The following is a 23,327-nucleotide window of genomic DNA, read 5'->3' as shown; positions in this document are numbered from 1 at the left end:
TGCGTAAATGTAAATGGAAAACATTGTGATTGTAAGTAGTTCTACCAAAAGTAAAAGTTCTGACATCACCATTTTTTCAACCTCATGTGGTTCAAAACCTGTATAAGACTCTTTTTTTCTGTGGAACACAAAAGAAGATATTTTGAGAAATGTCTCAGTGGTTTTGTATCCATACATGGAAGTCAATGTGGTCCAATGTTGTTTGGTCACCAACGATCCTCAAAATATCTTATCCTGTGTTCTACAGAAGAATGTTTTGTAATCTTTTTTATTTTAGATAAAATAACTTTATAAACTTTTAAAAAGAAATGAAACGGAAAACGTTTGGAAAATAATGTCTTTAAGACTACTGACGTAAAAAACGATATGACTTTTGCTTCCTCTTTAGGCAGTCTATACAAAAATCACAGTGGGTATGCTTACTAAAGTAATAATTGCCAGTTATCATTATTAATAAATATTACTATTTCAGGGATTTTATTCTATGATGATTATGTGTTATGAGAGAAGTGAAGTGTGTCCGTTTCATTTTCGCGTGCGCATCGACCTCTGTCCGTGGTGCTGGAATTTATAACTCACGTCTCCTCACCGCTGAACGTCAGACATGCGGCATATGACGATTCCGTAAATTTACGTCAATTGTACAAAAGAGCATGTTTAACAGATATGAATCCGCGTTAGAGAGCTATGCGTGACAGTAATGAGTGTTTAAGTGCGGTCAAGGTGTTGTCGGCACTGCAGCATCTTCTCTGCGGCTGCTCCATGCTGCTGCTGCAGAGTCCCGCAGACAAAGTCATGGAGGGAGGGAAGTTGTGAGGCCAAGAAGTGGGTTTACATCCACGCGAAACTGGCAAATTAGAAACAATGGCGGAAGCAAATCCACTCAGAGGACTACCTCGACTCCAGAGGGCTGCGGTAAAACGGATTTAATTAAATTCATGTTAGAACAATTTATTTCGGATCGGGTTTATGCTGCAGACTGGCAAACGTTACTGCAGGCACTGGGTGGGAGTCTAATACATTATTGCGAAACCGAGTAAAGATTACGTTTAGAATGATTGTTATTGCATTATTGTTTACCAGTGGTGTTTTATATTGGATTCCCCAGAGAAATGACCTCTCTCAGTGTGGCGCATTACAGCCATCTAAAATAATAGCAAGTAAATGTGAAGCACACCTTGATAACATTGCTGTAGTGTAGATATTTGCAAGAACACAACACTATAATAGGCTAGGTGAGCATGGGACATAGCTGACGCACTAAAAATAGATCGTAGACTTTTTTTACTGTGCTTAACTAACCATTAGGCGTAACGCATGTGAATGAACTAAGCTGTAAGATTTTACGGATTGTTGATAACTAGTACACCAGTCAGGTGAGAGGTCTGTCTCTGATGGGGTTTATTGATCATCTGTCAATCAGAAGACGCAAGACAGACAGTTAACAGGATTTATGGTTCTCTTGTCAGCATTAGCTGGAGTTAAACACTAAAATCCAGCCTTTGATTTTCATAGAGTGTATTATCAAGTTTTGCAAGTAGCTCATTGCCAACAATTAGAGTGTATTTTGTGCTTTATTCTGCAAGAAAAGTGTTACAAGACATCAAGGATATAAACACTTTGAATTCTAATGGCTAAAAAAGGTGTCAATTGTTTTTGTGGACTGCCTATTACTTTTACTGTAATGTCACGATTTAGATATCTGCATGTATACGGTGACAGGTGGGAGTCTAACTGACCTAGATTTCTACATCTATATAAACATTAAAAGTGGGTGGATGAGAGAACAGCCAGTTGTTTTATTCAAATGTTTTCAAAGTCAATAGTTTTATACAATTACTTTGTAAATCCTTCTGATTTCTTTGATTCAATAAGTTGAATGTGAATATGTATTACCTCTGAAATATCATATCTGTTCTTCAGATGTCCTTCCCTGGACATTTACACTTAGTTCTGGTGCTGAGACCCAAAACTCACCCCCAGACCACTGGAACAGACCTCGGTTTCCGCTTCAGTCAGGATGACTTTAGCCTCAAGATGCCGGTAAGAGACAAAACAAAAGATCAGATTTTCTTATTATATAAAGTTGTGATAAGACTGTATAGATTCAAAGCCTTAAAGAGCAAATTAAACATCAATAATAGTATTAACATCAGCCAATTTAAACTACAATGCCTTGTTGAGGAAACATTTGATATGTCTAGTTATTTTAAAACTCAATAGGGTGCCCTTTATAGGCCACGCCACCCTTACAAGGTTGGTCTTGTATAAATTAATGGACTATTCCTATTTATTTAATTCCTTTCATCCTGTCTGCCCTATTCAGATGGTGATGCTGAGCTCACTGACAGACCTGCTTCGCTTCATTGATGAAAATCAACTCAGCACTGAGTTTGGTGATACCCTGGAGCAGAGCCACAGTGACTGGATAGTTCTGCGAACAGTAAGCAATTTCTTGTGTGCTAGAGCAGCACATCGATGCAGGGAAAAAATGAAGCTTTTATACATATAAAATGCTATGATATGCTTTAGCATTCAATCATTAGATATTTTACTTTTAGGTTTTAATAAAAATCACATCATTTCTGTTTACATAAATAATATGGTAACTTGCTCTATATTGATTATGATTTGAAAATTAAAATCCTTGTTAATATGATTTTAGGTAAGAATTAATTGACCTATTATTAAAATAAATGCTGAGTAATGTGTATTTTTGTGTCTGTGCTGCCCCCTTTAGTCCATAGAGAGTTTTGCAGTGACAGTAAAAGACATTGCTCAGCTGCTACAGCTTTTTGGAACAGAGCTGTCTGAGATTGAGCTGCCGGATGAAGCCAGCGGCATTGAGTACTTACTCAGATCACACACTGAGAAGTACAGGAAGATGAAGGTATTGAAATTATTTCTTTTTTTATTTATTCACCATCAACAAAAAGGCATCCTAGTCAACAGTTTAAGGAATGGATGCAAACAAACATATATTCATACACTGATTGTATTACAACAGAATGTCAACCACGGATGTGCCCTCAATCCACAACAGAAAACTTGAATTACATTTTGGGTTAAACAAACTGGTATTGATCGTATGTTGCATTTGTGCTATATGATAAATAGAGAAAAAGCTTGCCAAAATACACTCTTTAACTAGGTGGCTTTATGACCTCTTTAACTAGGTGGTTTATGACCAACCAGATTACATTTCCCATGGTTCAATATGGCAGAATCAGAATGATAAAACACATAAATTAGTTCGCTTTTTATTAGCATAAAAACAACATTCACCCTTGTAAATGTCTGATGAACTCACAGAATGAATGACTGAATGAGAGCTCTGATTTCAAATTATGGCAGGATGACATCAGGTCAGTGATGAGGGAGGGCCGTCACCTGCTCTCAAACCTTGAGGCATCTAAGGCAGTGGAAGGGGCTGCAGCAGAAGACAGAGACATCAGCCAAGACAAAGAAAGAGTGCAGAGGCATGTTAATGGGGTTAAATGCAAAACTATCCTCTATCTTGCCAATTATTTATCATGCGAAATGGAGGAGGCGTAATATGTGCATAACATAAGCTTTTACTGAAAAATTGCTTTAAGTTATTTAAAATCAAATTCTTTTTGTTTCTCATGAAGTCTCTTGGTACATTTTATGTCTTTATCTTTATGAATAACACGTAGGTTTTTACATAAATTGTGTATATTTGGTTGATAGATTAGAATGCACCATACTTCTTTTATCACCTGCAGACTCTTGGCACAGTTGCGGGATATGGAAATGGCATTCGATGGCTTTTTTGAGAAGCACCACCTCAAACTTCGACAATACCTGCAACTGCTCCAGTACGAGCTGAGTTTTCATGAGGTACAGACACTCTCTCTAAAATCTGACTCTTATTTAGACCAGTTACAAAGAGATTTACATTAAGCTGATAAACATGAAGCATTTCAGAATACTCAATTGAATCATTTACCTCATTTTACTTCAGATGGAGACCATTCTGGAGAAACTCTGTACACAGGAGAAAGCCATTGCAGCCGTGGGGACAACAGTAGCTCAGACGGACCAGTTACTCACAGATCTTGAGATGCTGGAGACCACAGCAGAGGTCAAGATCAAATATCTCACTATTTTTAAATGTCTTTTCAGCAAGATAGTAGTTCGGCTCAAAAACTCAGTTGTGGCTAATTTACTAGTCACAAAGCAGAACAATATCATGATATGCCAAATAAATGTCCCTAGTGTATTCACAATCAATTTCACATCCACACAGTCTTTTATTTTTGTAGTGTATAGCCCTGTAGTTCATTACACACATGCACTACACACAGTATGCTTTCATTTATAGCTGACAGTTCTCTCTTATACTTGCAGGAAGAAATGAGTCGTGCTCAGATTATTATTCTGCATGGGCATCAACTGGCAGCCAGTCATCACTACGCTCTTGCCCTCATAGTTCAGCGCTGCAATGAACTGCGGCACCATTGTGACACGCTCACAATAGCCCTGCGTGCCAAACGGGCAGCTCTCATGCGCATACGAGACCTTCTGCTGCGACTGGAGGAGGTGTTAACTATGCAAATGGAAACACACACATTACTGTATATATGCAAAAATTACTGGTGTTTTAAATGTGGTGTTTAAACGATTCAGAGCAAGTACAGATTATGTATATGTTTATGTATGTACAGACTGGGCGCTGGTGTGATGAGGGGGTCTATCTGCTTGCAAACCAGCTGCTGGATAAATTTCAGTCCAAAGAGGGGGCACAGGCAGCCCTGAGTGACATTGAGAGGCTGATGGAGACCGCGCCCTCGGTCCTCCGGTCCAGTCCTGGCATTCTCAGCCTGGAGTTTGAAGCAATACTCACACCTCAGCTGCAGGTATAAACACACATGTAACACACAAACATTCATATACATGTGGACATACAGATATAATGTGCATATACATTATCTTATTTGTATATTAGGACATTCTGTCATCATTTTCTTACCCTCTTGTCATTTCAAATCTGTATGACGTTCTTTCTTTGGCAGAACACAAAAGAAGATATTTTGAAGAATGTTGGTAACAGAAAACTGATGGTCCCTATTGACTTGTAATGGTTTTGTGTCCATACAGTAGAAGTAAACGAGGACCAATGGTTTTTGGTTACCAACATTGTTAAAAATATCTTCTTATTTGTCCTGCAGAAGAAAGTCATACAGGTTTGAAATGACAAGAGGGTTTTGGGTGAATTAACCCTTTAAAAACACATCTCCTCCCATCAATTCTTCTGTTTGCTCTCTTTCTGTCAGTCTCAGATAGAAGCTGTCACAGAGAAGTTATCAACAGTGCAGGGAATGATCCAGAACAGACAGGCCTGTCTAAGGAAACTGGCTGATATTCAGGTCAGACCCATCCAGCTGGTCGCTCCAAGGCCCGAAACCTCACCACGCTGCAAATCTCCGCTTTTCTCTCCTAAACACAGTATGTCTACTGCGATGTCACTAGAACAGTTACATGACTGTATCTGCTCTTGGCCAACTTACTGTCTCTATTTGTCTGAACATCACTTGTCATTTCTGTCAGGCTTTGATGTGAACTCCAGTTTGAGGTTTTCTTTTGATCTCGCACTGCCTGGTAAACGGGCCTCAAGGAAAAATCCCAGCTCAAAAAAGGTTGGATGACTTTTCTTGTTGATTCTCAAAATTACTTGTAAAAGTAAACACGTAAGCTGCGTCCCAATTGGCATACTATCTGTCCTAAATAGTATTTGAAAATAGAATTAGTATGCTGAAATGAGTGTTCTCAAAATACCCGGAAGGTCTACTGTTTCCGGTGAAAATTCGAAGTGTAAATCCATGGACACTTAACAGCTAATATTACCCACAACTCACCACGAGAGGGTGGAGTTTAGTGACGCTACACTGCATTAATAAAATTTTAAAAAAGATGCTTCGCTAAATTAATAAATGTAAGTATACAGTAAACATCACATATGAAATAATGAACGAATGAATTCACGAGCTGATATATCTGCAGCCAAAACCAAGTACTTTCAAAACAAAATCCAAACTGCATCTAACCCGCATCAACTTTTCTCAATTCTTCTCTGTCCCCCTCCACTTCCTGCCAATACCTAGCTGACTGCTGATAACTTTGCCAACTTCTTCACTGATACAGTGGAGACCATCAGCAGGCAATTCTCTGTTCAACGCATCCCTGATCTCTCTTTTACCTCTTGCTATCTTCAACTCCCTTCTTTCTCTCCCCTTTCGGAAACTGATGTCTCCAAAATTCTTCTTTCCACCTGGCCTACTACATGTCCCCTCGACCCGATCCCTTCCCACCTCCTACAGGCTATCTCTCCGTCTCTACTTCCTCAACTCGCACACATTACAAACACCTCCATCACCACTGGTACTGTCCCCACCTCATTTAAACAAGCCCTGGTAACACCTTTACTAAAGAAACCAACACTCGACCCCTCAGTGGTCAGCAACTACAGACCAATCTCACTCCTGCCTTTCCTTTCCAAGGCCCTCGAAAGGGTAGTTTTTAACCAAATCTCTGCCTATCTCTCACAGCACGACCTTCTGGACAGTCAACAATCCGGCTTCAAGAAAGGACATTCTATGGAGACCGCTCTCCTGTCTGTCGTCGAAAACTTACAGCAGGCAAGGGCTAAATCCTTGTCATCTGTCCTTATTCTGCTTGATCTCTCTGCTGCATTTGACACTGTGGACCACCAGATCCTGCTGTCCACTCTCTTCAAACTAGGCATCTCTGGAACTGCACTCAACTGGTTTGACTCTAATCTCACAGGCAGGTATCCTGGAGAGGCGAGACATCCAGATCTCACCAGCTGACAAATGGAGTTCCTCAGGGATCAGTTCTTGCTCCTCTCCTCTTTTCTATATATTCCACCTCCCTGGTTCTAATTATTAAGGCACATGGGTTCTCATACCATTTTTTGCAGATGATACGCAGCTTTATTTCTCTTTTCAGCCAGATGACCCCACCATCTCTGCCCGTGTCTCTGCCTGCCTTCTGGACATCTCTTCTTGGATGAAAGAGTATCACCTACAACTCAACCTCTCCAAGACAGAACTGGATATACCGGCCAACCCTTCTATTGAACACCACCTTACCATTGAGCTCGGATCCTCAACTATAACACCCACCAAGTCTGCGAGGAACCTGGGGGTGATGTTCGACGACCAGCTGAAATTCACTTCTCACATCGCAGCAACCACTGGAACTTGCAGATATGTGCTCTCAGGAAAATCAAGCTATTCCTGTCGGAGCATGCCTCTCAGCTGCTAGTCCAAGCTCTGGTCATATCAAGACTGGACTACTGCAATTCTCTACTTACCGGCCTTCAAACCAATGCAGTCAAGCGCTTGCAAATGATCCAGAATGCAGCTGCATGTCTAGTTTTCAATCAGCCTAAAATAACCCATGTAACACCCCTCCTGATTTCACTTCATTGGCTGCCAGTTGCTGCCTGCATCATGTTTAAATCACTGACACTGGCCTTCAGAACGATAACGGCAAATCCGCCCCTTTACCTCAACTGACTGCTCCAGGTCTACATCCCCTCCTGCCATCTTCAGTCTGAAAATGAGCGACGTCATCACGTGTTCCATCACAGCTAGGCACCAAATCGCTTGCAAAAACCTTTACTCATTCGGTTCCCCTGTGGTGGAATGAACTGCCAGCCTCCCCCCGAACTGCAGCATCCTTCACAACTTTCAAAAAACAACTCAAAACACACCTGTTCTGCATTTATTTGACTAGCCAATAACTGTCTATGTCTTGTGTCAAAAAAAAACTAAAAAAAAAAATATATATTGTTGTTCATTCTCTCCCTTGCTTACTCTATCTTTAATCCTCCTAGTAGCATGGCCTTGTAAACTAATGGTACTGTTTAGCGTGTTGACAAAATGTTACAGTATATGCTCTCCTACTTATAAGTCACTTTGGATGAAAGAATGTCAAGTAAATAAATGTAAATGTAAATAAATACGTAAATGCAAGGAAGAGCTGTATTTTGATGTTCGTGACAGTTAAGGATCACAGTGTCGTCTAGGCAACAACGGCCACTTCCATTTTGCGTTAGTATGTCCCAGGGCGTGCATACAGTTTTGTTACGCACTAAAATGTATATACTTTTCCATAACAAAAACGGAACATAATTTAAGGGCTTAGTATAAGTAGGCGAATTGGGACGCAGCAAAAGTGTGTGTGCACAGATGTTCCAATTATATGAAAATAAACGGGGCAGCGATGAGTTAATAAAGAGCTTGGCTTTTATGGTTCCTGTAGATAGAAGTGATGCACGACTATGAGGAGAATCGCAGCTGCCTGTCTTACGGCCCAGAGGGGGTTGAGAACCCGGACCAGCACAAACGGTGAGTATCCAAACTGTACCACAGCTAAAAGGTCTGACGTTAATCATATATTTCGACTCAACTTCTCCTCTGTGTCTGTTTCTCACCAGTCTTTATCCTTTTCTATCCTCATCACTCTCCATCCCTCTTTCCTCTGTTATTTCCCATGCATCCCTTATTTCTGCAGGCATGTAATGAAGGAGTTAATCGAGACGGAGAGAATCTATGTGGAGGAGCTGCTGTCTGTTTTGCTGGTAATGGTTTAACTGAATTACACTGAAACAATCAGTCTGGTTTTATTGTTTCTGATCATACTTGCTTTAGAAAATTATAATGTATAGGCCTATAGATGACTTTTGTCTTTTTTTGTCTTTCAAACTATCTTTAAAGGTGCTATGTGTGATTTTTTTGGAGGATCTAGTGACAGAAATGCAATATAATATATACACTGTACTACTGAATGTCTTTAGAGTTGTATAAAGACCTTACATGGAGCTGTTTGGAAATCTGCATAATGAAGTGTTTTGTTTTTATTACCTTAGAATGAGCTATTTCTATCTACATACACCGCGGGTCCCCTTACATGGAATTCGTCATGTTGTTTCTATATGGCGTTATTATAATGACAAATGTCGCGAGCGCATTATTACAAGGCGAGAGCGCATTCTTGTCATACGAGCGCGCGAATCTCTCCGCTCGCACGCCGATTTCCTTTGCTCGTGCACAAAACTGGACGCGCGCTTTCAACTATACGCTGCTCTCTTATGAATTTTCTCTCCTCTCGCTCAGTGAGCGTGTGCGCACTCAAAATGCGTTCCGTGCGTCCACGAATCTTTTGGTACTCTTGCTCTCGAGAGGTCCTCCTGTGTGTTCCAGGCATTATAGGCTGTCAAAAGTAGTCAACCAATCAGGGATAGGCTTCCACGGCGGGCCAATGAAAACGCGACCTTTTACATGGCATCTTATTGGTTGAAAGTGACTCGACGTTTTCAACGAAGCGAGATGGATCCACAACGTTCTCAGGTAACAATATTAATATATTTGATGCAACATTATTAGTCAAATGTGTATTAGAAATGAACGGGGCATTAGGATGCTTTGTAGGCTACATATAAACATCAGTTTAACTACCATGTTATTCAGACAAAACAGGCCAACACCCTCAAGTTCATGTGGTCCTCATGCATGTCCTACACTAAACATAATATTGTCAAAATAGTACTAAATTGATTACCGAACAATTTAGATTGGTGTCTTAAGTTAGCTTTATTCTAAAATAATATTTACTACAAGTAACGGTACATATCAAAACAATAATAGCACTGGAGCATTTGGAAAATCATATAATATTCTATACCTATTTGGTTATGCATTTAATGCGTTTGCAGACACACACTGTAAGTGTTCTGCATTCAGTGTTCCAGAAGTTCAGGGCACACAACTGAACTTCTATGCAATATACCAAACGCTCCCTTACCGTTCATTTATAATATACATTTGATGAATAATGTTGCATCAAATATATTAAAATTGTTACCTGAGAACGTGGTGGATCCAGAGGCATATTAAGACCTCATGGTGCCCCCCATCCACCCACCTACCCACACGCAAGAATCCACTCATTAAAAGATTTATATATTAAAAGATTTTATAAGAATGAAACTCAGCAATTTACAATATACTATTTTACAAGAATTACACATTAACATGACACTTTTGTAGAAAAGAACACGAAAAACAACTCTTCATCAAGCATTTTTAACAATTAGGCCTACTGTAGTTAAGAGGTCGCATTTTCATTGGCCCGCCGTGGAAGCCTATCCCTGATTGGTTGACTACTTTTGACAGCCTATAATGCCTGGAACACACAGGAGGACCTCTCGAGAGCAAGAGTACCGAAGGATTCGTGGACGCACGGAACGCATTTTGAGTGCGCACACGCTCACTGAGCGAGAGGAGAGACAATTCATAAGAGAGCAGCGTATAGTTGAAAGCGCGCGTCCAGTTTTGTGCACGAGCAAAGGAAATCGGCGTGCGAGCGGAGAGATTCGCGCGCTCGTATGACAAGAATGCGCTCTCGCCTTGTAATAATGCGCTCGCGACATTTGTCATTATAATAACGCCATATTTCTACAGTAGCCCTAAACGACAAGCTGCTCTACAAAACGCATTTCGTAAATACGTTATCTCCTTCGGCAAAGAAGCGAAAAAGTGACCATAGTGCTTCTAATGGGAGGGGTGAGCGGTGGAGTGAGCCGTTGGTTGTAATTCGCAACTTCACCACTAGATGCCGCTAAATTCCATACACAGGACCTTAAAAGCAATTTGAGATTTGGCGCTTTTTAGAAGATCAAATGGTAGCCAATATCTTCTATCGTAGTTGTTAATGTTTTTAAACCAGGTCTGTTTATTATGGAATACCAAATAAATGTGGAATAATATAATGTAACATTCAATTATCTAAATCCTGGGTGTCAGGGATACAGGGCAGAGATGGATAATCCCTCTCTCTCCAACATACTGCCATCTGTACTGCGAAACAAGAAAGAGGAGCTGTTTGGAAATCTGCCGGAGATCTATAAATTTCACAGCAGGTGGGGAATATGGCTACACATGTGCACACACGCACTCATAATCACACATTCATATTCATTCTGTTTTGCAGGATATTCCTGCAGGACTTGGAGAACTGCTTAGAAACTCCAGAGAGAGTAGGAGCACACTTTTTGGCAAGGGTGAGCGATTCTGTTTGGCGCAAAATAAGACATTTCAGTACAGACCAAAAACAATACATTGCCTTAAAATTGCCATCTGGATATTTTATGGACTTTACAGCAGCGGATCTCAGCTTGATTTGTTTCAGGAACCAGATTTTACATATAAAACATGAAAAATTATTAATATTATATTAATAAATGTAACATATTTATTATATATTTAAAATATTTGTATTAATAAAATATTACATTATGAACTACAAATGGCTAAAAATATGCAAAACTATGAATGCAACATAGGCTAAATTAAAATAATTTGTGAATTAAAAAATCAACAGAAATGTAATTTACAAGCATAATACAAAAAACATTGCAATAGTTTTAGCAATATTAAGCGACAGATTGTTGCATAATACGTTGTTTGGTTGGTCACATAGCCTTTGGCATCAACAACAAAAGACACAGGAAATGTTTTCTCCTTTCTGTTTAAAGTTTGATAAGTCTATTTATTATTAAGAGGTTGCCTTTTAGTATTTGTATTTAATACACTTTTCCCCTGCTGCTGGCAGTCCTATCAGCACAGACCTGGAATCTATTTGTGGGTCACAGCCCATGAGAACCGCTGCTGTTAAGATTTTCTTTAACCATTTCACCTGTCATTGTTTGCAGAAGGAAAATTTTCAGGTGTATGAACGCTACTGCCGGAACAAACCACGTTCAGATGCTCTCTGGAGACAGTGTTCAGATTCTGCCTTCATTCAGGTATTTTTCATAACATGCCACCACTAAATAATCATTGATGTATCACAACATGAGAGATTTTTATACTGATAACCTTAAAATGAATTCAAATAAAATAATGTTTTGCTAAATCTTTCTTCTGTAGGAGTGTAAGAGAAAGCTGGACCATAAACTAGGGCTGGACTCATATTTGCTGAAACCTGTTCAGCGTTTAACCAAATATCAGCTTCTTTTGAAGGTGCTGATCCAAAAATTTCATATTAAATGTTTTCAATTGTTTTTTTAACTAAATGTGTATCTAAATGATATTTACACCTAATGCTTTCTATCTTTTGTATAAGGAACTTTTAAAACACAGTTTAAACTCGCAGTACGCACCGGAGCTGCAGGGGGCGCTAAATGCAATGCTGGACCTTCTCAAGTCTGTCAATGACTCCATGCATCAAATTGCCATCACCGGTTATGAGGTATGTCGTGTCAAACAAACAAGTCATAATGTTAATGTCTTCTTAACATGCTGCTATTCACCTGCCTTTGCTGATTGTGTATATAGGGTGAACTGAGCAACCTGGGCCGTGTCCTGATGCAGGGCTCTTTCAACGTGTGGATCAACCACAGGAAAGGGGCTACACGCATGAAGGACATGGCTCGCTTTAAACCTATGCAGAGGCATCTGTTCCTGCACGAGAGAGCTCTGCTTTTCTGCAAGAAGAGGGAGGAGAATGGAGATGGACCTGATCGAACATCATCTTACAGCTTCAAACACTGCCTGATGGTGAGAAAGAGAAAATGCAAAAAAGTATTTGATACCTCAAATAAGGTTACCTCATTCTTCGGAGTCACCTGGACTCCTTGTCTCATGTGCAGATGAGTGCGGTCACCATCACAGAAAATATCAAAGGAGATCTGAAGAAATTTGAAATCTGGTTCAATGGTAAAGAGGAGGTCTATGTTGTTCAGGTAAATCATTTCATTTCAAATGTTGTTCAAAACGCTTCTAATTTATGAAACAGGTAGTATATTAAATACATACTTTTTTGGCAGGCTCCAACAGTCGAAGTGAAAGTTGCCTGGCTTACTGAGATTAGAAAAATACTAAACAACCAGCAAAAGAGTGTCAAAGGTTTTTACATTTCAACTCCATGTTTGTTCACGTTGAAAAGGTGTTACTGTTTCTTACTGTGTATTTCTTACAGATGATGCTCACCAAGGTCACGATGATGAGCACCTGTCATTTGCACCCTTGGCAGACAGGTGAATCTCACTGTGGTCAAGTCTTCTCTATCGTTTACATAGTGTGAATATAATATATGTACATCAACAGTTATTTTTGTTTAGCATTGTTCCTAAAAAATTCAGAATTTATTGAAAATCAATAGTTGACTTATCATATTCATAACTACTGTATGATTTGATCCCATCTGCATGATGGATATAGTGTTAATACATAAATGTACAGTATGCATGAAGAACACAGTTCTGAAGGCGTCATTTGGTGTCAAATCGTCAGCTAAAATACATCTTTTAGCTGATGATTCTATTGAAGAGCCAGAAGTAAAATGCCATGTGCAATAAATGACCGTCTAATAACTATGAAATATAGTAATAATATTTTTGCTGTTAAAGCCTAGGGCTGTTTCAGTGAGATTTTCACATTTTCTGTGTTAGGTACATCACCCTAAATATATGAATTGTATTTTGAACTAAATCAGTCATTCGAAGCACATAGTACTTTTATATTCTATCCCATTTATCAGAAAGTTTCGAATAATATTTAATTTCTTTGAATGATGTGTAATGCAACAGGCTTGTGGTCAATTCCATTATATTATAAAATATTGAAAAAGTGAATGAACTACCTTAAAGTCACACTGTCTATTACTGAAGACTGCTTAAAATTGATTATATCGAGCACAGTCCTGTTGTTGAATAACCTGCTCGTGATTGTGTTTCATGTTTGTTTGTTGTGTTTTTGCCTTGCGTTCCTTTGATGCCCTCGTGCCGGTCGGTTCATCGGTTGGTGGGTCAGTGTGGGCCATATGTCCGTATGCATGCCCTGGAGTTCCACACAGATCACTGGCTGCTCAGGTTGTTTTGATGTCCTTCCTCACAGCAAGCTCCAGGGGGCGTCGGTCAGCTCGGAAGAAGCCGATTCGGGCCGCACCAGTCCGGTTCTGACGGACCCGGTCATCGTTTCTCCGCGTCCACGGCAACAAAATAACCGGCGCAGTGAGTCAGCCAGGAGCGGAGAGAATAGGCCATTTTCTTTGGCATTTACACTGGTTGATGAGAGCAGAGAAATGACATTAAAGATAATGGGATTTTGTGAATGAGTTCTGGAATCTGGAATTGTGGATTTATTTATTTGCTTAAAATTGAATCACATTATGGCTATGCATGAAAAAGTGATCATGATTTTGGCTGTTGGTTTGGTTGATTGTGGGTTATAGGCTGGCCAGGGACATCTCACTCAGTGGACATATGTGAGGGTTTGGAGGACTGGACCACGGACCTTTCAAACATCTCCGACTCAGATGAAGAAGATGATGTGTTGCTGGTGAGCTATATATTTAGTTATAAATATTCAGTTTAATCGCTTCCACATTATTTGGGATGGATTTGGGTTTTACCGTCAGAATGAACGGCTTTTTTGTCTTATAGGTTCCTGGGAGGTACAGAGCAATGGTGGACCACTTGAAATGTGGCAAGGATGACGTAATTATCAAAAGTGGTGATGTCATTCATGTGCTTCAGGAGAATGCCATGGGACTTTGGTGAGTAATCAGTGCAAATAATGCCTATGCAACTTTCTCTTGCCATCTTGGCAGTCTGCAAGACTATAATGCCATTTTGCCTCTAATCTTTAAAATAAAATTTAAATCTGAAAGAATGACAATACCCACAGGCAGGTTAAGAATTTGACACGTGGCGGTGAAGGCCAACTCCCCATTGATAAACTGCTGAGAATGCTGGGAGATGCAGGCAGAAGTCCATCCATTAGGTCGGGACGTGAGTTAATGGTGGGTACACCTGACAGACATAATCCTTTTGTCTTTTAAGACCTTTCTTGGTTTTGTGTTTTTGTTTTAACTTTAGTTTGTAAAATTCTGCTAACATAAATCATCAAATATATTATTAAAGAGATTCAAACAAAAAAATTTAACCAAAGTTTATCCATTTGATCCTGTCCAAAATTAACATCATTTGTAAGTCGCTTTGGAAGAATGCATCTGCCTGTATATGTAAATGAAAAAAAATCAAATAAATATTGGAAATAAAAAAATAGAAATAATAAGTTATTTATGAACAATGGTGCTCATAAACGAGCTCAATGCATCAGGAGTAACAGGTTGCACACGTGCTCTGAATCTTTTACCGCAGGGTTGCCAGATCTGCGTGACAATTGCCAATCAAGACTAGACCAATGACCGCATCCCTAATAGCAAAACTCAAAAAATGCCTCTACCAGATCCCGTTTTGAATTACAAACAATATCTTCTTTATCACTGTATAGAAGCTATAAACACAGCGTGTTGCCATAAATAAAATGACTGCAGTCGAACAAAATCTTTCCACTTTTAAAGGGATTCTCTACCAGAAAATTAAAATTCTGTCATCATTTAAGCCCCCCCCTCCCCAAAGTTGTTCCAAACCTGTATAAATAACTTTGTTCTATTGAACAAAAAGAAAGATATTTGGAAGAATGTTAGCAACTGACATCATTGACTTTAAAATAGTAGTTAAAGGTGCCCCAAAACGGTTTGCTACATTCTTTAAAATATCTTATTTTATACAGTTTTGGAACAACTTGGATGAGTGAATGATTGCAGAATTTTAATTTCTGGGTGGAGTATCCCTTTTACCCGCAGAATAAAAACAACCCACAGTTTAAAAAACAGCAGAACTGGCAACCCTGCTGAGGCTGTGGATTACCCATAACTGTGGTTAATTCTGTAAATGTTGCATAAATGTTCTTTGTCCTGGTTTTTATTTTATAGGTACGGGAAATATAAACAACGGGATGCCGAGCATCAAAATAGAACACACATTAACACAAAGCTCTCACCATGTGACAACCCTAAAGGCCATAACTGTCATCCAGGACTGAGCCCAGTCACACCACGTGATGCACATTAACAAACAAACTTAAAGTCAGGAAAACAGAACCGCCAAGTCAACTGAGAGTTCCCATCTGCCATTGTGAATCATGTCAGATTTAGAAACGAAAATTGCTTGTTTAGAAATAGAATGAACCAAATACATTGATACACACTGACACTTCTCCATCTGCAACCATGCAGTCTGAAAATAATAAGACATTTGTCAAAAACATTTGAGCACAAATTTTACAATAACACAGATCTACTTCATTCTTGGAAATCACCAAACTGTGCCATAAAATGTGATAAAAAACATGCATTTTGTGTAGTTATCAAAATATTTAAGTGTATGTTATATTTTAAAAAGCCAATATCTATGGAGAGGATAGGCGGTACTCCAATTTAACGCTCCACTATTTTTCTCTTCAGATGGGTACAATGGTTGTGCACTTGTTTAAAAAAGCCATTATAATGCTGGAATGGACACCAGCTATGCAGTGGATGAAAGATGAACATACACATCTGTTAATACTCTGTGCCAAAACCTAACATTCCAGGTTAATCTTTATCCCTCTTTTTCTTCTTTTAAATATTCAGATTTGTCTTTGGCAGCAGTTTTTCTCTGCAAGAAATATTTAGATATGCATTTAAATTAATAGTCAAAAGTGATTTTGTTACAGCTTTCGCTGTTCACAATAATGCTGCTTGCTCTTATGTGCACCACGTGAAGTGTATGCGCTTATATTCATCTTTACTTTGAGACAGACTGTGGAAGCAAGCTTAAAGGGACGGTTCATCCAAATTTTGTCTTCATTTACTTACCTTCAAGTTGTTCCAAATCTGACTACCATAGTAGTAAAAACTGCTTAATAAATGTGTTTGTTCTGCTGAACGCAAAAGAAGATATTTTGAAGAATTTAGGAAAGCAGTTCTGGGGCATGTTTGACGACTATTGTAATTTTTCTTACTATGGTAGTCAATGGTGGCCAAGAACTGTTTGGTTACAAGTATTCTTCCAAATATCTTTCTCTGTGTTCATCAGAATTTATACAGATTTAGTGAAAGAGTGAGGACAAGTTTTTTGTGCTCTGCTTTTAACACATCCAAGTGCACACACACAGCAGTGAGTAACACATTGAGGGAGAGTAAATGATAACAGAATTTTTATTTTTGGGTGAACTGTTCCTTTAAGTTATTAAAGTGTTTATTGTTGACCCAGGAAAGTAAAATCACAGCTGGGATGTCTTTAATATCTCCATTGTTTCACCCAGACAGTAATAACTCTTCCACAACTAAATTGTCTGAGCGATGACTTTATAGCAGTATAATCTTACTGTGTTTCAACAATTATTTTAATTTTTATTATAAAGAAATTTAAGATTAACATCTGGGACAAAGTTGATACGTAAATGCAAAAAAACAACAACAACAGAGAACTCACAAGCTATGAAAGACCAACAAAAAAGTCTCTCTAAAGAAGACCGAGCTAAAAGGTTAGTTTTGTGTTAATATTTTATTTAAAAATTCGACATAACTTGGGTCAGTTTAGGTTACTGAAATAAAACTTTGCTTGTTGCTGTATGACAATGTAAGGCCCACTGCTGTCCATTCCATTATTTTAGTTCCTGCACTCTTTTCTCTGTCATTTAAAGTGTGCCCTCCGATGTGCACTTAACTTTGTTAACTACTGAAAAAAACATTGTTTGATGCGAGATGTCAAAACATATTTCACCTGTTAGCATCACTAAAAACAAAACAATTTGCATGTCTTCCCATTTTGTTAACTGGTCATGTGACACAGAAGATAAAGTGGGGTGCAGTCTGAATGAGCGTCATGTGTACTTCAGTTTCAAGTACACTTCTTAAAGCCATGTACTTTTGGTGTATACTATGTACAGAATGAGTTGAGACGAAAGTGACCTCATGTTGATTTGTGATATGAAAATAATTTCACTAGATGTACAAGCACAACATCTAAGATACTATATTTTTTCTTGGTTGTTTCAATGCTGTTGTTGAATGATGACTAGTAAATATCTGTACAGAAATGCCTGTGAGTTTTAATTCATTGCAACAACTGTTCAGTCTATATACAGTATTTATGTTTACAGATATGTTTGCTGCTGATATGTTTGTCTAATATTAATTTCCTTATTGAATTCTGCTGTTTTAAATTCATTTTAACATATGGGGCAAGCTCTGTTTATCATTGGGCATATGTCCTGTTCTGATCCCAGTAATGTTGGTTATCCAGTACATGTATCTTGATATGCGAGTATAGATGCCGTATTTTCCTTTTTTGGCACACTCTTCACCCCAGCTAATGATGCCCGTAAGGAACCACGTGTTCTGATAGTGGGTGGCATGGGGCCCACCGCTGTCTCCTTGACAGGAATCCTTGCTTATCGTATTGTACCCGGCACAGAACATGAAGCGGGAGATGGTGTCGGCGCTGCTTCCTTTGCACTCTGTCCTGTCCACATAGGGAACCTCCACCTTCTGAAGGGTGTTGGATTCGATGCCTCCGTATTTCAGCCTCCCCCAGCCGCTCACCAAGGAATTTTGTGCGCTCATGAGGAGGTTCTCGGTGAAGTCTTTAGAGCCCAGACAGATGGGCAAGGCATAGTCTGAGAATCTAACGGGCATCTTGAGCTTCAGCAGAGCGATGTCGTGATTGTAAAGACTCCGTTGAGAGTTGTAACGTGGATGAATGTGACACTCCGCTATGTTATGATCGCTCTCTCTTCCCTCCTTTTTTGTGATATCATGTTCCCCTATGGATATATGAAAAAACCATTAAGAATGCAATAAGAAAAACATGTTGTAGTGAGGTGAAGTCCGTATCTTTTACCTGTTCTGATGAAGAACAATCCGATCTTTCCTTCGACACAGTGGGCAGCTGTAATGATCCACACTTCGCTCAGGAGAGATCCACCACAAAAAGGAGTTTTGCTCACCTTTTGCATAAAAACAACCTGCCAACATGACAGAGACATGAAACAGGCTGTTCCTGCATTGTGAAGATATTTTGAAGAATGTTGGTTACCAAACAGCGGTGTAACCAATTGACTTTTGGTCAATTGACTTTTGTGTCCATACAATAGAAGTGAATAGGTACCGCCATTGTTCGGTTACCAACATTCTTCAAAATATCTTCTTTTGTGTTCTGCAGAAGAAAGTAAGTCATACACGTTTGAAACACGAGGGTGAGTAAATGATGACAGAATTTTTGGATGAACTATCCATTTAAAGGTTTCAGATTATACAGCTTTATTGCCAACACCACAAAAGGTTAGATAATGTCATTTATCCTATGTCACTTTCGATAAAAGCATCTGCTAAATGACTAAATGTCTTACCTGCCAAGGAATCTCTCCTGGTTTTGAATCCAGGCCTCCAACAATGCGATGCTCCTCATTCGGTTTATTTGTGATAGTGGGTAAATTGGGAGAAAGGGCCCAGGAGGGGATGTTTTCTAGAGTAGCATGAGGAGACGTTGTATTGTAGATGGGAGTGGTTGTGTTGTAGACTGCGGGGGTATCTGTAGGACTGGTCTCTGTTTTGTTAAACGCGGTTGTATTGACATAATTGACTGAGTGAATTTGATTTCCATGCTCAGTGTCGATAATGGACCGTGTGTTGAGAGATTCAGCAATTCTCCTTCCAAGACATCCACATGGGTACGGAACTATAAAAACAGGGGGAACACATGTGTGTTAAAACTAATTTATTTATAACATAAATTTGTTAAGTGAATAGTAATTATATTCAACTGCATTTAAAAAAATTGAAATACCCATCAGTAGGACATAATACAAGAAAAAGACCCTCCTCCAAGTCACAACCACCAGTTCTTGGAAGTACATGCATATCAAGTGAGTGTGATAATTTAGTATAGACCCTAACCAACCCATTATGGACAGATGTCTAAATCTGCACCAGTACTGTATGTTTAAACGTACGGTTAAACATTTCTTGGTCATGATTGAAAATAAGCACGATACTAATTTTATCAAGAAAGGGATTGTGCTGCTTTAATGCTTATATCCCGATAAACATTAAGGTGACTTAATCTAGATAACATGCAATAAGTGGAAATGGATTTTAGTACCTGTAGGTTCACAGGTCCTGCTGTCCGGGGCCAGTCTGTAACCATCAGCACAGTCACACACTGCTCCATAGACTTTATCCACAATGCAGAAATGCATGCACCCTCCATTATTTACATTACACTGTTTCGCTATTTCTGTATCAGAGTGACCCATAAAACAAAAAATATGGTTTCAGCAGAGGGAACGTCACCAATGAAATGATGCTTAAGAAGTTTATAATAAAGAATAAATGCTGAGATGTTTGTACACAGATTTTACTGACCAAACTAGAACCAAAATATTTAAATACTATAAGGGTTGCATTCACATTCACTGGTTCAGATAGCTCAGACCATCATGGATCCTACCTAACTCACAGTTCTTCCCAATAAAGCGAGCTGGACACCAGCAGGTGTAAGTATTCATGCCATCCTCACATTTCCCACCATTCTGACAGGGTGATGACTGACACTGGTCTCCATCTAACAATGAGAGCGGTCATGGTCATTTTTTTTGTTATGCTTGTGTGGCCATTTAAAATAAAAATGCATTTTATAGAAAGCTATAGTCTGAGAGAGCTAGAGAGGAAAACATTTACTGTGGTTTTATTACAAAAAACATGGTTGCTATAGTTAAACCAGGGTAACCACAAGTTAACAATGCATTTGCTAAAGAAATTAAACTGTGGTTATACAAATTATAATCAATCCATCAAAAAACATAGTTAAAAATACACATTTACTATAATAAAAAAAATAGATCTGTCAAACGATTAATCGCGATTAATCGCATCCAGAACAAAAGTTTGTGCTTACATAATATTTATCTATGTATGGTGCATAATAATTTTGTATTTATAAATACAAACACATACACATGAATACATATTTAGGAAATATTTAAATATATTTATTTATATTTACCAATAATTAAAATTATAAATAAACGTTTAGAAATTTTTTGATTTTTCTTAAATATATGCATGCATGTGTATGTGTTAATAAATACAAAATTATTATGCACAGTACACAGATATATATTATGTAAACACAAACTTTTATTCTGGATGCGATTAATCGCGATTAATCGTTTGACAGCCCTAAAAAAAACAATGGTTAATCTTTTATAACGGAGTTAAAATCACATGCATTAAAACAAACATTTGTCTTACCCATATAGGTGATCCAGAATTTCCTCTGTAACAAGAAATACAGATTTTAAACTTAAAAGGAGACCTTAAAGTTTTTTAATTGTGTTACCTCATGTTACTCACAGTTTGCTCCTGGTCCTCAAAGACCTCTCTGGCTTCCTCTAGACTACAGCGTTCTTCATAACATTCCCTCTCCAGGTTATCCTTCATCATCTCTTCAAATCCACCTGTGTTATAGCGTTTCTGTCTCTTCAGCACAGAGCCCGCAAGCTGTCTCGGTAGAAACACAGAGGCTACACAGAGTAGCAACAAACACTAATGTCTCTTTCTTGGACACAAATCTCTTAATGACTTGAAAAATATTGTTTGACTTTGAAAGGCTTTAAATTGGAACAACTTTGCCATTACAGTCAGAAGCACAGATTTATAATAATGATTGATGATACACTTATTGTTTTCTTTACACACATTTCCCCTGTAGCAGCTGTAAGCAGCTATTGCACAAGGTTTTCACAACACGCTAAAAATTATATCCAAAAGTCGACCTTTAAAATCCATTAGATTTTTTCTTGGTTCTGGTGTGTGTTTGTACAATACACTTACATGTATTGAAACCAACAATATTTCCCTTAAACATGTAAACCCAGAAATATTATGAAATACTATACATACACACAACATATTATGACAAATCGTTGTTAGCATACCTTCAGACGAAAACCAGGTGTCAAACAGTAAAACACATATCAAAACAAGGAGATTTTTTTTCGCCATTTTCTCTAAGCTGAGTTCCCCTCAAACGTAAATCTTTCCCAACGGTCTAAAATACCTTCTTGATCTGCTCCAAAGTTCACCACAAATGTGTTTGCACTTCATGCAAGCAGATATGTCATTCTGCGGGGGGGTATTTTTGTCTGCACCTACTGGGTTGTTTGTTGATCTTTATGTTTTTCAGTAAATACTTATTTCTCTTATACAACATAAACGTTTTTGTTTTTTAAATTAATAGGGTTTTGTTTGTTGTACAGTGTTAGTTGAAAGACAAAATAATCTAATGTTTGAATAACGCCACGTCATATTATTACAGTTTGTGTATTAATATGTCCATAAACCTACGACTGCAACATCTGCAGTCATGAATTGCTTTTAATGAGTCAGAGAACTTCAAGTGACTTACAAATGTTCAGACTTGGAACACAGCAAATATTGACAAATCCAGGCTATCTGCGTTGGTGATTTGGGGTTTAAATGAGTTTCCCAACAGAAACTACATAATGGCTGTATGGTGGTATCTTGTACTAAACATATAAAGAACCAGTCTAGTATAAAACTATTTCAATTTTATAGAGCTCATACTCAACTATTCAACACACAACAGCTCTGACTTAAAATTGACCCTTTTATATAACAGGGCTCTTGAGTTCTCTGCCAGTCAGACAGAAAGTACAATCTACATAATTTATGTTGTTTTTAGATGGGAAAATGTAAAAATATTGTGGCAAGAGTATAACTTTCCTTCTATGCATATACAGATATCCTAAATACGTGCATAAGTACATATAAATAATCCAACCGACTGTTTTAATGATGAATAATACAGGCCTTGTTGCCCAGTCGTGATCATTTTTAATATTTATATAGCCTATATTTTTATAGCCATAATTATTCATTGATCATGAAGGTGGTGCGTAATTATATTGTAAAAATTGGGCTGATTCACTACATGATCTATTGAAATCTGTCAAAGGAAACTAATGAGTGATCTTGCGTAAACGTCCTGCCTAATGTTTGTCAACTCTAGAGGAATCTGCCTGAATCACTAACCATGGCCGACGTCATACATCACGTGTTGAAGTTTGGGGCATGGCTTAACAATGCTACTATGGAAGGCCGTTTTAGCAAATATTTAGACGTAACGTGTACAGACGATATAACGCGCGGACGCGTTATTGCGCCTAAAGACGTAATTTCGCGTACAGACGTTAGACACGTGGATGCGTAACTGCGTGTAGTCGTGTAATCCCAAGACTTCCGTTGTCAAAATAAAAGTCACATCAAGCAACGTAGCCCTTACCATTTTTATTTTAGCAAGACTTTCCTTGTTTACTCTTCATGGTTATTTATATTAAGGATTTGCTCTTAATGCCCGTTTT

General features: G+C 38.4%; 2 protein-coding genes across 3 annotated transcripts; one reads left to right on the top strand and one right to left on the bottom strand.

Moving 5' to 3' along the window:
• Window positions 1–547: 547 nt before the first annotated feature.
• Window positions 548–17,985, top strand: LOC130546320 (proto-oncogene DBL). Of its 2 annotated transcripts, none has more exons than XM_057321514.1 (27): window positions 548–915; window positions 1,924–2,043; window positions 2,327–2,443; window positions 2,741–2,890; window positions 3,355–3,479; window positions 3,747–3,861; window positions 3,986–4,105; window positions 4,372–4,563; window positions 4,689–4,880; window positions 5,298–5,469; window positions 5,572–5,660; window positions 8,311–8,396; window positions 8,563–8,629; window positions 10,854–10,969; window positions 11,041–11,110; window positions 11,762–11,854; window positions 11,979–12,071; window positions 12,175–12,300; window positions 12,387–12,608; window positions 12,701–12,793; window positions 12,878–12,956; window positions 13,030–13,087; window positions 13,863–14,062; window positions 14,284–14,390; window positions 14,495–14,607; window positions 14,739–14,853; window positions 15,832–17,985. In XM_057321514.1, the coding sequence occupies exons 1-27, from the start codon at window positions 865–867 to the stop codon at window positions 15,844–15,846; spliced, it is 3,096 nt and encodes a 1,031-aa protein (XP_057177497.1). In that variant the 5' UTR covers window positions 548–864; the 3' UTR covers window positions 15,847–17,985. The 2 variants fall into 2 exon arrangements, with proteins under 2 accessions (XP_057177497.1, XP_057177498.1); XM_057321515.1 differs by having other exon boundaries at window positions 853–940.
• A 123-nt stretch (window positions 17,986–18,108) lies between these two features.
• Window positions 18,109–21,963, bottom strand: f9b (coagulation factor IXb). Its single transcript, XM_057321516.1, has 8 exons — window positions 21,882–21,963; window positions 21,298–21,467; window positions 21,196–21,220; window positions 20,393–20,506; window positions 20,045–20,179; window positions 19,293–19,621; window positions 18,785–18,908; window positions 18,109–18,707 (listed from the first exon to the last, which is right to left on the bottom strand). The coding sequence occupies exons 1-8, from the start codon at window positions 21,946–21,948 to the stop codon at window positions 18,109–18,111; spliced, it is 1,563 nt and encodes a 520-aa protein (XP_057177499.1). The 5' UTR covers window positions 21,949–21,963.
• Between the last annotated feature and the right edge of the window lie 1,364 nt (window positions 21,964–23,327).

Source organism: Triplophysa rosa, linkage group LG22, assembly GCF_024868665.1.
Source record: "Triplophysa rosa linkage group LG22, Trosa_1v2, whole genome shotgun sequence".
NCBI classification, from domain to species: Eukaryota; Metazoa; Chordata; class Actinopteri; order Cypriniformes; family Nemacheilidae; genus Triplophysa; species Triplophysa rosa.
This window is presented reverse-complemented; position numbering and strand designations above follow the sequence as displayed.

Bases quoted from the DNA above. Each gene is read 5' to 3' on its own strand.
- f9b (XM_057321516.1), bottom strand. From the start codon at position 21,948: ATGGCGAAAAAAAATCTCCTTGTTTTGATATGTGTTTTACTGTTTGAC. The intron at 21,468-21,881 runs GTATGCTAACAA...TACTCTGTGTAG, and splicing joins CACCTGGTTTTCGTCTGAAG to CCTCTGTGTTTCTACCGAGA. The intron at 18,708-18,784 runs GTAAAAGATACG...ATATATCCATAG, and splicing joins ATTGTTCTTCATCAGAACAG to GGGAACATGATATCACAAAA.
- LOC130546320 (XM_057321514.1), top strand. From the start codon at position 865: ATGGCGGAAGCAAATCCACTCAGAGGACTACCTCGACTCCAGAGGGCT. The intron at 916-1,923 runs GTAAAACGGATT...TCTGTTCTTCAG, and splicing joins CTCGACTCCAGAGGGCTGCG to ATGTCCTTCCCTGGACATTT. The intron at 11,111-11,761 runs GTGAGCGATTCT...CATTGTTTGCAG, and splicing joins GAGCACACTTTTTGGCAAGG to AAGGAAAATTTTCAGGTGTA.